The sequence below is a fragment of the Zosterops lateralis genome (genome assembly GCF_965231275.1).
Source record: "Zosterops lateralis genome assembly, chromosome: 25".
NCBI classification, from domain to species: Eukaryota; Metazoa; Chordata; class Aves; order Passeriformes; family Zosteropidae; genus Zosterops; species Zosterops lateralis.
Window position 1 is genome coordinate 3,516,325 of NC_139785.1, and position 15,346 is coordinate 3,531,670.

At 43.2% G+C, this 15,346-nt stretch overlaps 1 protein-coding gene across 1 annotated transcript; it reads left to right on the plus strand.

The window, feature by feature from the left end:
- Positions 1–1,079: 1,079 nt before the first annotated feature.
- On the plus strand, positions 1,080–14,867 carry CRTAM (cytotoxic and regulatory T cell molecule). Its single transcript, XM_083877937.1, has 11 exons — positions 1,080–1,191; positions 4,249–4,404; positions 6,192–6,344; positions 7,150–7,281; positions 9,446–9,616; positions 9,997–10,758; positions 11,707–11,769; positions 12,213–12,317; positions 13,433–13,579; positions 13,694–13,777; positions 14,429–14,867. Exons 1-11 carry the CDS (start codon positions 1,149–1,151, stop codon positions 14,578–14,580), a joined length of 1,968 nt encoding a protein of 655 aa, XP_083734063.1. The 5' UTR covers positions 1,080–1,148; the 3' UTR covers positions 14,581–14,867.
- Positions 14,868–15,346: the final 479 nt, after the last annotated feature.

A 15,346-nucleotide genomic window follows, 5' to 3' on the forward strand; every position in this document is an offset into this window, starting at 1 on the left:
TATTATATAATATGTATTAATATATTATGTATTATATATGTATGTATTCTTATATATTATATATTATATATTATATATTATTCTATATAATATACATAGAACATAATACATATAATATATTATATATATAATAATACATGTTATATATAATATATTATATATACATATACACATACATATATATTATACATGTATATTATGGAGTATGTATTATATAATATGTATTAATATATTATGTATTATATATGTATATTATATCCTATATCTTATATATTATCCTATATAATACATATAGAACATAATACATATAATGCATAATATATATAATACAATGTATAATACACAGTTTATGATATCTAATATATAATATATAGTATATTAAAAATTATTCCATTCTATTCTATTTATTATTTATATAATTTCTAAGGAAAAAAGAAAAAAAAAAAAAAAACCCCACGATATCCTTATAACAGAGTTATTTTACCATTATACACACACACCATTCACCTTAACATTTGTGACCAGCTCATTTTATGACCCATATTTATACCAGCCCTGAGTGAGCGGGGCAGGGGCGGAGCGGTGAAATTCCCAGTCCCCCCGAGCTGTCACCCGGGGGACCCGTGAGGTCACGGCTGTCACTGGTGTCACCGCAGGGGAAGGCACAGCGGGCAGGGCAGGGGCAGAGATGGGCGATGAGGTCACTGGTGTCACCGGTGTCACCGCAGGGGGAAGGCACAGCGGGCAGGGCAGGGGCAGAGATGGGCGATGAGGTCACGGCTGTCACCGGTGTCACCGGTGTCACCGCAGCCCCGGCGGGCAGGAGGGCAGGGGCAGAGATGGGCGATGAGGTCACTGGTGTCACCGGTGTCACCGCAGGGGGAAGGCACAGCGGGGCAGGGGCAGAGATGGGCGATGAGGTCACGGGTGTCACCGGTGTCACCGCAGGGGGAAGGGGCGGTGGGCAGAGCAGGGGCAGAGATGGGCGATGAGGTCACTGGTGTCACCGGTGTCACCGCAGGGGGAAGGCACAGCGGGGCAGGGGCAGAGATGGGCGATGAGGTCACGGCCATCGTTCCCCCCGGATGAAAAGGCGGTGACAGCCCCGGCCCCGCAGAGAGAGGAAACCGAGCCCGGCTGGGCTCAGCATGGCCATCCCCGGGGTGCTGCTCACCGTGATCCTGCTGCAAGGTAAGACTGGAGTTCTCTCCTTCACCTCTGCTTTTCCTGCTGGGAAAACTCTGCACAGCTCCAGCACAGCTCAGGGTCTCTCCGTGCTCTTGGTCTCTCAGTGACAAAAAAACATAACTCTGAACCAAAACTAAAACTGTCTCATTAAACAGGGTGAGTGTGAGTTACAGGCTCACAATAACTCTGCACCAAAAGTAACTTATTAAATGGGTTGGCTCTGTGGGTTACAGGCTGACAGTAACTCTGCACCAAAACTCACTCATTAAACAGGGTGAGAGTGAGTTACAGGCTCAGTGATAACTCTGCACCAAAACTAAAACTCACTTATTGACATTTTGTCACCCTGTTCCCAAGGCTCTCAGACTCCTAAACCCAGGACCTGTGAGACCAGGTCTCCAGGTCTCCAGCAGCTTGAGGTGACAAAATGTTGGGGTATCAAAATATTTTGACTTAAATTTGGACAGGAGGTCACTGCTGGCTTTGCCTGGGACAGGAATCCCAGTGTGCCTTTGCTCATGTGTGGTGGGAAAAGAGGTTGATGGAATCAGAGTTTAGGGAGAACTCTCTGAGGGTTTTTTAGGGAGAACTTGCACAGTAATTTGAAAAAGAAAAGCTTTAGGATGCTCCATCTCCTCACTCCTGCTGGAGGAGCAGCTTATTTAGGTCTCCTTTGCCTTTCAGGCACAGGAGAGGGTGACAGGTTCATATCTGACTGTGTCAGACACTCAGAGGATCTGATCTGAGGAGGATCTAACAGAACACCCAGGGCAGGAGCAGGGCAGCAATCCCTGCCCAGGATCCTGCAGGCTTCACTCCCGAGCTCTGCAGGAGAAATGGATCCACAATCCTGGGGCTGCAGCAATATTCCCTCTCCCTCCCTGACAGAGCCTGGAGCAGAAACCACTGCAGGGCTGTGCTGACAATCTGCTAACTCTCAGCACAGCCCCTCTCCCCCATTTGGCCACAGACTCCTGCAGGATGAATTTGTAGCTGCTGCTTTGGCTTCCAGAATTAATTCAGCTCCATCCACAGGTCAGCAGCCAGGACCAAGCTCATTAAACGGGCTGGCTCTGGGCTTACAGGCTCACTGATAACTCTGAGCCAAAACTAAAACTCACTCATTAAACAGGGTGAGAGTGAGTTACAGGCTCAGTGATAACTGCACCAAAACTAAAACTCACTCATTAAATGGGGTGAGTGGATTACAGGGTCACAAATAACCCTGCACCAAAACTAACTTATTAAATGGGTTGGCTCTGTGGGTTACAGGCTCACAATAACTGTGCACCAAAACTCACCCATTAAACAGGGTGAGAGTGAGTTACAGGCTCAGTGATAACTCTGCACCAAAACTAAAACTCACTCATTAAATGAGGTGAGTGTGAGTTACAGGCTCACACATAACTGCACTAAAACTCACTCAAGAAATGGTGTGACTGAGGCTTACAGGCTCACAGATAACCCTGCACCAAAACTAAAACTCAATCATGAAGTCGGGTGAGTGTGGCTTACAGGTCACAGATAACTTCCCCGATGCTCTCAGTGCAAGGAGCTCTCAGTCACTTCCTGGGGGCTCCAAGAATAGCAGCCAGAGCAGAACCACTCTCCTGCAATTTCCAGCATCTTACTGCCCTTTCTTGCTGAGAAGGTGGATCCATCCCTTGATGGCAGAGTGGCTGTTCCAGGTGGGCTCCACACGGTACCAAAGCCACCATCCCCTGCCCTGGGGACCATTTAATGGTCACTTTTAGTGACCACAGTGGCTGCAGAGCTGAGCCCCTGTGCAGGAAGAGCTGCCCTGTGAGTCACGCTCTGAATAAAACCCATTTTTCCAGTGGTCTCCCATGGAAATTCCATTTATAAATCACCCCCAGCTCTTCTCGCTCACCCCCAAAGGTGTGATGTGCCAGACCCCACAGTGCTGGTGGTGACAGGAAACCAGCCCGGGGACAGAAATACCCGAGGGGGCTGTAGAAAACCACAGGCAGCCCCAGCTGCTCTGAACAGCTCTCACCTCCTGCCACAGCTCCTCTGCAGGACACGCACAGCCACAATCCCCACGGGGAGCTGCTGCCTTACAAGGTAGAAGTACAAAAAAAATCAGCTCCAGCAAAAAAAAAAAATTAAAAAAAAAAAATTATATATATGTATATATATAAACTTCATTTCTGAGCGATTTCAAATTTTTAAGAAGGTGAAAAATCTTCCCCCGAAGCCCAGAAAGGTTCATTTCCCCAAACTGCAGTGGGGAATTGGCAGCTAAAAACTACCTGGAAAATCAAATCAAAACACACAAAACAGGAATGAAAAGAAAACTCTCCTGCTGCTTATTCGCTTAACTCCAAGCCAGGCTCCAATCTTGGCGTTCTCCAGGGCATGGATTTAGTCTGGAGAAGGGAATTCACATTTTCAGGGTGTTTTATCTGCCTTAGAAAGTCTGGAGAGAAAAACCACATTTTACTGCTGCCTGTGAAATGAGCTGGTGAGAAGAGAGAGTAAAATTTCATTTTAGCAACCTGTGCCAGGCCAGGTTTGGGTTTGGTTTTTTTGAAAAGAAGTTTAATTTTTGAATTAGAAAAGCCTCATTTTCAGAGATGTTGGGAAATCAGTCACACACTGAGCAAATCAGGTTCAACAGCCCCAGAACGGGACATAAAATCAGAGAATGGCCTGGGTTGGAAAGGACCTTAAATATTATTTAGTTATAATAATGGAATAAGTGAAAATTGAATGTTTGTGTTTAAATACAGAGAGAGAATGCATGAAATGGATCTGCTTCAGTTCTTTATTGACTAATAATGAAATGCTTTCTTGGCTAATAACTGAAACTGGCTTAATAATTAAATCTGGTTGTGCTGGCAGATGAAAATCCCAAACCTTTGCCACCCAGTACCTGTGATGATCCAGTGACAATAATTTATTTATATCCCTACAACCGTACTGGCAATGTAGAAATATTACAAAAAACCATTGAGAAAAAGGAAAATTAACACGTTGCTGTGTGCAAAAACATCCATGTCACCATTTCACACTTGTTTTTTCCCCTGTGTGTGGCAGGGGGGTTTCCAGGGGCTGCCAGTGACACTGTGACCCTGAAGGAAGGAGAAAACCTGAACCTTCACTGCGCCTTCAGCCCCCCCAGCAAGAGCAGCAACTCAACCCTGCAGTGGGTAAACCCCCGGGGTTTCACCATTTTCTTCAACTCCCACCGGGGTGAGTGTGAAACTCCAGCGTGGTGACACTGCCCACGGGGCTGGGGACACTGGGCTGGGGACATGGGCTGGGGACATGGGCTGGGGACACTGAGATGGGGACACTGGGATGGGGACACTGAGATGGGGATACTGGCCTGGGGACACCAGGTTGGGGACATTGGGCTGAGTTCACCAGGCTGGGGACACTGGGATGGGGACATTGGGGTGGGGATACTGGGATGGGGACACTGGGATGCGGACACTGGGGTGGGGATACTGGGATGGGGACACTGAGCTGGGGACACTGGGCTGGGGACACTGGGATGGGGACACAGGGATGGGGACACTGGGTGGGGACACTGGGATGGGGACATGGGCTGGGGACACAGGGATGGGGACACAGGGATGGGGACACTGGGCTGGCCCTGCTGCCACCCTGGCCAGGGGGACCCTGATCCCAAAGTTCCCCGTGGTGGGAGGTTGGAGCTGGGTCCTGCTCGGTCCAGAGGATCTTTCAGAGACTCCTGTCCCTTCATGGTCACCAGAAACTGAGGACTTTTGAGGTTACCTAAAAACAGAGACCTGACAGAGTTCAGAGAATAAATTCTATTTATAATTCTATTTATTGAAGGGCCTTCAGGTCCATTTAGGGCAGACAAAGCCCCCCAGGGGCTGCACCCAAAATGGACAATGGGCACGGCTTTGCACACTTGGATCACTTTGGGCCATTTGCTGATCCATGTGGGGAATGGGGCAGATCCATGGGGGAAATGGGGCTGATCCATGGGGCTGATCCATGGGGAAATGAGGTTATCCCAACCCACCCTGTGCTGTTGGGAGTCCTGACTCCCCAAAATCCCCAGCAGGCTGTGGTAGGAGTTCCTCTCCCTTGCTGCAGTTAAATAATTATTTACTTTAATAATAATCAGTCAAATCTGATTATTTACTCGCACAACCTTGGAGGAAATCACCATTTATCTCCATTTATTTATATCTCCATATATTTAATCTCCATATATTTATATACTTAATATGTTTTGCTCTCAGTATTTTATACCACAGAGGTGGGAGATTTATCAGGGGTGGGGAAGGAGCTGAGTATCCATTGGAGCAAAGAACTGGAGCTCCCAAAGCATTTGGATCCTGGAGAAGTTCAGACACACTGAATATTTTCTTTTTAATACAAAAGAAAGGTTTCTCCCCTTTGTTTAGGGAAGAAACCAAAGCTGGCACTGCACTGAAGGTTTTCATTCTTCATCTGAGTCACCCCTGGCAGCCTCTGTCACGTGGTTTCTCCAATGAACCACTTTGGGAATCAGTTCCCTCCAGTTTTATCTACAAATATGACACCCCAGTTATGAGTCTTACACCATGATGGTCTCAAAATCCTGTATTATTTAATCCAGAAATTGCTGGGATTTCCTCCCAGCTCAGTATTTTGTCAAAAGCTCAGCCAAAAGAATAAATAAATAAAATAAAAGAGAGTTTTTGAGACCTCTGTCCCCCTGATGATTGTACAAACCCCCAGTTTCAGTTCAATTTAAGGGCAGAAAGTTGCATTTTCTGTGCAGCAGTTGTGGGAAAAGTCCATGGACTTGTTGGGCTGACCCTGAGGACTCCTGTAAATTATTGCAGCAGAGGAAAGAATTAAAGATTAGAAAGTCAAGAGAGAGAAAGAAGAATAGAGATACCCTAGGTGATGCTTTCATTAAACTTTAAAATGCCATAAAATAAAAACTCTCCTCATGCTTTGACTTCCTCTTGTGCACCACCCCCATGATGTGCTGGCTTTTCTCTTCCCTGCAGCTCTAAAAGACCAAAGGTACAAACTCCTCCATCACTCCGGGGATGAATTGTCCATCCAGCTCTCCAACGTGACCGTGCAGGACGCAGGAATTTACAGATGTTTCTACTACAGCAGCGACTTCAAAAACAAGAGCCACAATGTCCAGATTTTGGGTGAGTTCCCTCCACTGCTTTGGGTTGTTTTTCCCAGAGGAGCAGAACAGAGGCAGCTCCTCAAATCCAGACCTGCCTTTGGTGCTCAATGCAGTGTTTGGCTTGGATAATAAAATAAAATAAAATAAAATAAAATAAAATAAAATAAATAAAATATAAAATAAAATAAACATCTGACCCCCAAGCAAACACTGCATTGACCTGAGGCCGTGGAAAAGGCTCCCAAAATTGAGTGACAGCCCTGGGATTGTGGGTGTGGGGTTTGGATAGAAGTGTGTGATAGCACAGGGTGGAAAACTTAGAGTTTAAGGGTTTAGAATACAGTAATAGATAAATAAAGCAAGATGGAGGATTTAGGGCAGAGGCTGAGTCCTTCTTCTTCACCTTCTTCTTGGCTCTGGGTGGTGTTTTGTAATTGGGTAGAAAAATCCTCATTGCAGCCATGGGTGGTTGGTTATTGGGTTAAAAGTAAAAATAATTCAGGTGTCATTTCTTAATTGGACAATTCATCCTCAAAAGACCTTGTAGAGACCTTGTAGAAATAGGGGCCATTTTTAGTTTGTTATCAGCAGTGCTGTAGAACTCATGGCTTGTGAGACTGTAACAAAGATAAGAATCCCAATAAGTCCCAATAAGAGTCCCAATGAGTCCCAATAAGAAACACCATCTTGAGCATTTAATCCTGAGCTTGGAAAAAGAAGATAAAACACAACACAAGGAGATAAAATACAGTCCCCTCCAATGATGCTCATTTAAAAATGAGTAGAAAATCCCCCCAAACTGATCCTAAATCTTCCTGCTGCAGCTGCTCCTTCCCAGCCAGTGCTGGAGGTGTCCCAGGACTCGGGCAGAGGCATCAAACTCTCCTGCCACACCCAGGGCTGCAGACCCCAGCCCCAGATCTCCTGGCTGCTGGACAACGGGATTGAGCTCCAAGGTAAGAGCTCCAAAAACAGGGGTTGAGCACTAAAATTTGGGGTTTTGTTAGTTTTGGGTGGTTTGAAGATGATGGAGGGTGAAATATTAGTGGGTTTGTCACTCAAACCTGCTGCTGGTGCAGCTCTGGGGAACAGTCAGCACGAAATTACACTGGGATAAAATAAACCCCAGATCCTGGAACCTCAGCACTGAATTCCACTGGGATAAAATAAACCCAAAATTCTGAAACCTCAGCACAAAATTCCACTGGGATAAAATGAGCCCAAACCCCTGGAACCTCAACTCTAAATTCCAGTGCAATAAAATAAACCCAAACTCCTGGAATTTCAGCACTAAACTCCACTGGGATGAAATAAAATCCTGGAACCTCAGCACTGAATTTCACTGGAATAAAATGAATCAAAACCCGTGGAAATTCAGCACTGAATTCAAGTGGAGTAAAATAAATCAAAAATCCTGGAATCTCAGCATTGAATTCCACTGGGATAAATTGAATCCAAAATCCTAGAACTTCAGCACTGAATTCCAGTGGGATAAGATCAGTCCAAACCCCTGGAACCTCAGCACCGAATGGGACAAAAATGGGATAAAACAACCCCAAACTCTGGATTCTCAAAGCATCGGCCTTTTTTCTCCTTTCACTGTCTGCTGCACCAATAACTGGCATTCTAACAGTGCCATAAATAACATTATTCTAAAAAATCACTGCCTTATCAGCTCCAGTGCACATCTGCACCAAAAATGTGAGAAAAACACTCAGGGATGAAAATTTCTTTTCTTTCACACATCAGCAAGTTCTTGCTTGTGCTTTGCATCATCAAACAATGTATTTAAAGGTGAATTTGCAACATCCCGTGCCCCAGGATGGTTTATTTTTAAATAAGAGCTCTAGAAAACAGCAGAGAATTGTGTTTTGTGGTTTGAATATAGATAGAAAGGAGAGTTGATGATAAAAATTAATCAGGTTGGGCAGATAAATGGGTGTTAATGCAAAAAAGGAGTGCATGGATGGTGGAAAATCAGGTTTTTAATTCCTGTGTTTGGGAAGAGCTGGGCTGTGTGTGAGGGCCTGGGGAATAACAGCTGGGAAATCATAAAAACATCAATATTTCCCCCCTGATTTTTTATCTCTATTTCTCACAGTGTTTTCCTAAAGCCAGAGGGCTCCCCAAACTTAAAACACCCTGATAAAGTGAATTATTTGTGACATCACAAGGCACAGTTCAGGCACTAAGCGCCTCCTTCAAACCAGCAATGCACTTCTCCAATATTTTAACACAAAAACTTTGATTATCTTTATCTCCTCCTCACCTTTGGAGAGGAGGGAATACCTGAGCTGTGTCTGCTGGGTTGTTTCACCTGGGGCTGGCTTTCACAGCAGGAATGTTTGCATGAAGAGGTGGGACACACAAATTTAATTGTTTGAAAGATAAAAAAATCATTGCCCTAATCTGCTATTTCTCAAATTTCTGTGTGTGTTTTTTCTGAATTTTTTTGAGGGCTTGGAGTAACTCTCCTTCCTCCCCTTCCATTCCCAGCTTTAATCACTTCCTGCAAATATTTACACTAATCAGAAAATAGCTAATAAATCTTAATTGCTGCAACAGCTCAGGTGCACAGGGGCTCAGCAGGGGCAAAGCTGTAATTACTGAGCTGCTGCTGAAAATTATGATTTCCTTCACTCTGAAATCCTTTTGGAGCTCCTACCTGGCCCTGCTGGGGATGGAAAGAGGGTTGAGAAATTCTGATTTGCAAAGGTTTATTTGGAAATGGGGGATTTATTTCATTGAAAGGTACCAGAGCAAGGGGAGGCATCAGGAGCTCTGCGTTATAAAATTATAGAAATATTTGTTCCCTTCAGGTGAACATCTGAAACAGCTCCCACTCCAGCAGGGCTGCTCAAACACATCTCTGGGCACATCAAACACAACTTTATTTTCATCACTATTGCCTGGAGGGCTGGGAATCCCATCAGGCTCCCCCTAATTCCTCCCGGCAGGGCCAGAAATCCTCATGTTGAACTTCCAGCAGCTGGAAAAGGGGAAGAGTCAACCCTGAGCTGCAGCAGGGATGGAGAACAGGATTTCAGGGTGATGTAAATGATTTTATTTATCACTCTGGAGTAGAAATCTTCTTATTTTTCTCTCCCAATGGATGTGCAGGTGACACCAGGCACCGGCTGGGGGCTGATGGGGGGAAATGGAGCACCAGCAGCACCCTGAGGATCCTCAGCTACAGCCCCAAGGTGACAGCCAGCTGCATCATCCAGCACCCTGCACTGGGGGGACACAGGCTGGTGGCCTCTGTCCCCTTCCAGGACCTACCCAGCACAGGTACTGCAGCTCCTCCAGCTCTGCCTTGACAATTTTACTGCCCTGAGCTGCTGAGAATTCTGCAGGTTCACACAGAGCCTGCAGCCCTGAGTGTGGGATCTGCTTTATAACGAGGCAAAAAGGGGTTGGGCTTGTTCCTTGGGGGCAGATCTGAGCAGCAGCACCTGCCCCAAGCCCCCCACAGCAGTTTAATCCTCATTTCAGAGCAGCAAATACATTCTGAGGACAGGAAAGCTGGGGGTGGGAGGACGGGACTGAAAGTGAAACCCTTGATCAGACAGAAAACCCAAAACACCCAGGGCAGGGTAAGATTTTCAAGGGTCTGCTCGGTGGCAAAGCCTCTTCTGATCTTTGTCATTTTTTGGGGGTGGTTTCTTTAGGCTGCAAACAACCGAGCAGGATTTCAGAGGAGGGAGAAACTCTCAGCCCTTCAGAGAATCCAGCAGTTCCCAGTTCTCCAGCAAATTCAGCAGGTACCAGCCCCTCTGCATCTCCAAAAGATCCAGAGGTTTCCAACCCCTCTGCATCCCCAAAAGATGCAGAAGTTCCCAACCCTTCAGGGAATGAAACAGATCCCAGTTCTCCAGAGGATCCAGCAGGTACCAGCTCCTCTGCATCCCCAGAGAATTCAGAAGTTTCCAACCCCTCTACATCTCCAAAAGATCCAGAAGGTTCCAGCCCATCTACATCCCCAAAAGATCCCAACCCTTCTGCATCCCCAAAAGATGCAGAAGTTCTCAACCCTTCAGAGAATTCAGCAGGTGCCAGCCCCTCTGCATCCCCAGAAGAGCCAAAGATTTCCAAACCTTCTGCATCCCCAGAGAATCCAGAAGTTTCCAGCCCTTCTGCATCCCAAAAAGATCCCAGCCCTTCTGCATCCCCAGAAAATTCAGAAGCTTCCAACCCTTCTGCATCCCCAAAAGATGCAGAAGTTCCCAACCCTTCAGGGAATTCAGCAGGCGCCAGTCCCTCTGAATCTTCAAAAGATCCAGAAGGTTCCAGCCCATCTACATCCCAAAAAGATCCCAGCCCTTCTGCATCTCCAAAAGCTCCAGAAGTTTCCAGCTCTTCATCCCCAGAGGATCCATCAGTTCCCAGCTCAGCTCCAGCCCAGCCAAACCCCACAGGTGTCACATCTAACGGTGAGTTTGGCCTCGGCCACCTGGATTTATCAAACCCGAAATGACAGGTACAGCAATGCTGGGGGCACAGGGGGAGTGTGGGGCACAGCATTCCCTGCTTGTTCCCTCATTTCCCAGCTAAAATTCCTCTCCTTTGGAGGAAGAAAGGCTGGAGCAGGGCGGGAGCCAGGCTGGGATGCTCTGGATGGGCTGCACTAGATGGCACTGTGCAACAACTCTTCCTCCCTGCTGCCTCCAGCAGTTCTTTTTGGGGTTGTTTTTTTTTTATTATTATTATTATTTTTTATTCTTTTTTTAATTTTTTTTTTTTTTGGGGGGGGGGTTGTTTGTTTTTGTTAGTTTTTTTTTTTTTTCCAGCACAATCCAAAGCCCCACAGCCCAAATAAATCACCCCAAAAACCCCTCCAGGAGTTTCACACCTCCCTTAGCACGACAGTGACAAAAGTGCTGCTGTTTTAGAAACGCCTCAATTCTTTTTTTCCTGTTGGTTTAAAAGTGATGTATCGGAGATGGCAAACAGCACAAAATGAATATATGCTGATAAACCCTCTTCTGATAAATCCTGACATGTGCCAGGACAACACCCAAGGAAAGGGAATTTTTTTCCTGATTTTTTCCTGAATTTTTTAAGAGAGGATGGAACCAGAGGGGCTTTCAGGTCCCTTCCAACCCAAACCACTCTGCAATTCTGTGGCTTTTACTGAGTGTGAAAAGGAAAGGAAAATCTCCTATGAATGCAAATTTAAAATTAAAGGAAAATCTCTTATTAATTTTGGTGCACACCATCATTTCAGCACTGCAAATGAAAGTTAACAATTATATTTACTTATGTATTTATTATATATATTTATGTATTTATTATATATATTTATGTATTATATATAATTACATCTAATGATGTGTTGTCTGTGTCCATGAGAAATCCAAGTCACCTCTCTGTCTGCACAGGGACTGAAGAAACAACAACAACAGGAAATTTGGGAGGTTCAGCGACTTCTGGGGGTTTCAATGGTGAGAAATTCCCTCATCAGACACTGGCAAAGGACAGGAAAGGGGGGGGGTCAAGAACAGGAACACCAAAATATCTGCTGAAAGTAGAAGGATTTCTGCTCATTGCTGGTTTTTCAGGCAGGAGGAGCAAAGTGATGGGCTGGGAAAGTTCCAAAGTAACCGAGCTCAGCTTGGTTTTAATTTGGCTGGAAATTGTTTCTCTAACAACATATTAATAAATATTAAAATACATATATAAAAATAAAATTAAATAATAAATAAAATACAATATATTTTAAACAATAAAATTCAAATTGTTTTAAATAATAAAATACAAAGAATAAAATTAAATGCAGAATTAGGGAAGTGAGCCCAGACCTTACATCAGGGGCAGTACCTGAAGCTGTTGGGGATTTCTTAAACATTCCTTCAGAGAAATTTTGTTTTCCTTTCCCATCCTCCAGGGGCTGGAGCAGCACCCAGTGGAAATGGCACCGAGGAGGAACCTCCCAGGACAGAGGTGCCACCAGCAGGTGAAAACACAACAGTGATTCCCACCTTCATCCTGGGTATGAAACTACAGGGAGACTCCAAACCTTTCTGATTCTCTCTGAATTCCAAACCTTTCTGATTCTCTCTGAACACAAACCCCCTCCAAATCTTCTGGCAGGTCAATGCTCCAACCCTGGGGGATGCCACAGAAATACAACTATTTCTATCATCCAAAAAAAAAAGAATATAATAATAATAAAAGCTGAATTTTCCTGTTTTCTGGGCCAAATCTTCTGGCAGGTCAATGCTCTAACCCTGGGGGATGCCACAGAAATACAACTATTTCTATAATCCAAATAAAAGTTAAATTTTACTGTTTGCTGGGCCAAGGCAACTGACAGATTAATGCTCCAACCCTGGGGGATGCCAAAGAAACACAACCATTTCTATCATCCAAAAAAAATAATAATAAAAGTTAAATTTTACTGTTTGCTGGGCCAAAGCAACTGATGGGTTAATCCTCTAATCCTGGGGGATGTCACAGAAATACAACCATTTCTATCATCCAAATAAAAGTTAAATTTTACTGTTTGCTGGGCCAAATCTTCTGGCAGGTTAATGCTCCAACCCTGGGGGATGCCACAGAAACACAACCATTTCTATCATCCAAAAATAATAATAATAAAAGTTAAATTTTATGGTTTGCTGGGCCAAAGCAACTGATGGGTTAATGCTCCAACCCTGAGGGATGCCACAGAAACACAACCATTTCTATCATCCAAATAAAACCTGATAATAAAAATTAATTTTTACTATTTGCTGGGCCAAAGCACAAGGCCACCGAGCTCAATCAGTTTTCCTTGTTCATGCCACAAAAAACTTGACCTCTCATCCTAAAATTAAGTCCAAAACCTAATGAGTGTGAATTATTATTTGTGAATAAATTCATTATATGTGAATAATACAAGTCATATGTGAATAAATTCACTATATGTGAATAATACAATTCACATGAATAAATTCATTATATGTGAATAACATAATTCATTGTACGTGAATAAATTGATTAGTCACATTCATGAAGGTGAATTCTTCTCAATCCACTGGATGAATTCTGCTTTCCCACCATGTTCATCCAGGTGAAATCATTCTTAATTACGAGGATGTTTCAGAACTCAAATCTCTGTTCCAGAGCAAAATCCGGAGCCCAAAGGGAGGGTGAGGAAGGAGAAGAATCTCCTGCTGCCCGTCCTGGTGGCCGCTCTGGTCCTGGTGCTGCTCATCATCGTCCTGCTCTTCCTGCTGAAGCTGAAAAAAGCCCACGGCGTGTGGAAAAGAGGTGAGGGCTGAGAAATCCACATTTTGGAACTCTTCTCTCAGGGTTTTTATGCTCAAGGTAAAGAATTGTTGGAAAAAAATTTCATTGTTGTAAATAAATTTGGTTTTTCCACAGAAAATGATGTTTCAGAGCAGACATTGGAGAGTTATAAATCCAGATCTAACGAAGACAGCCCAGGCCATGAGAAGAATGGCCAAGGTAAAAAACTTTAATTAACATAAATAATTCTTGTTTTATTTCATTGCTGCTCACTGTGGCCAGAGCAGGTGGCAGCCATTAATAATAAATAATATTATTATAATAAATAATAGTAAATAATAATAGTAAATAATATATAATACAATGATATTAAATAATAAATAATATTGTTATAATAAATAATATTAAATAATAACAGTAAATAATATATAATACAATGATAATAAATAATAAATAATATTATTATTATAAATTATATTAAATAATACTATTAAATAATATACAATACAATAATTTTAAATAATAAATTATATTGTTATAATGAATAATATTAAATAATAATATTCAATAATATATAATACAATAATATTAATAATTAATGATATTATAATGAATAATATTGAATAATAATATTCAATAATATATTTAATACAATAATATTAAACAATAAATAATATTAAATAATAAATAATATTAAATAATAAATAATATTAAATAATAAATAATATTATTATGATAAGTAATATTAAGTAATATTAAATAATATATATAGTATAATAACACTATTAAATAATAAATAATATTTTTTTTATAACACAAATATAATATATACAATATGTGTATAAACACAAAATCTGTGTTGTGTTTTAGCTGCAAATCCCAAATCCAACATGCAATATGTGACAGAGGGACATGAGGAAACCCCAGAGAAGGATCTGGAAACCCCAGAGAAGAACCCAAGTGACAAAAACCTGTCAATAAGTGAGAAAATGTTTTACTGTGGAAGGGAGACAGATGTATAACCATGGAAAAGCTGCAGGAAACTGCAGTTTCCTGATATTTGTATTAAAATTTTCAGGGATTTTTTGATTTGAAGGCGCAGAAGGGACAAGGAGCCCCATCCCAAAGGCCCCTGGGGGGGTGGTTTTGTCACCCAGGGGGGCAGGGAGGTGGGACTGGGGCTGCTGGAACCTGGAGTGACCCCCTGGAACCCCCAGGGAATTCAGGAATCACTGCCCAAACAGCTCCTGACCCCCAGCAGCACCAGGGTCCTCTGGGGACACGCCAAAGGAAGGGATTTAGGATTGGTGAAGATATTTAGGATTGATGAAGACATTTAGGATTGGTGAAGATATTTAGGATTGATGAAGATATTTAGGATTGATGAAGATATTTAGGATTGATGAAGACATTTAGGATTGATGAAGATATTTAGGATTGATGAAGATATTTAGGATTGGTCCCCCCATGGGGCTGAGCAGGGAATTCCAGATGTTACAAAGCAACAGTGACTTTTATTTTCTCCCTGGGACCCCAAACCTGGAGTTCCAGCTGGATTTGGCCAAGCTGGGAAAGCAGCCTGATGTCCAAAAGGATAAAAAACCCCAAACAAACCAGAAATCCAATGCAACTTATTCTATGATTTGATGATTGTGTGATGTTCCACATGGGACTGGCCCAAATCCTGGACTGGGGCAGCAGGAGAGTTGGGAGTTCTCCAGGACTTTACAGCAACCCTTCATCTTTCCAGAAGGGTAAAAAAGCAAATCCCTAAAATAAAGAAAATGT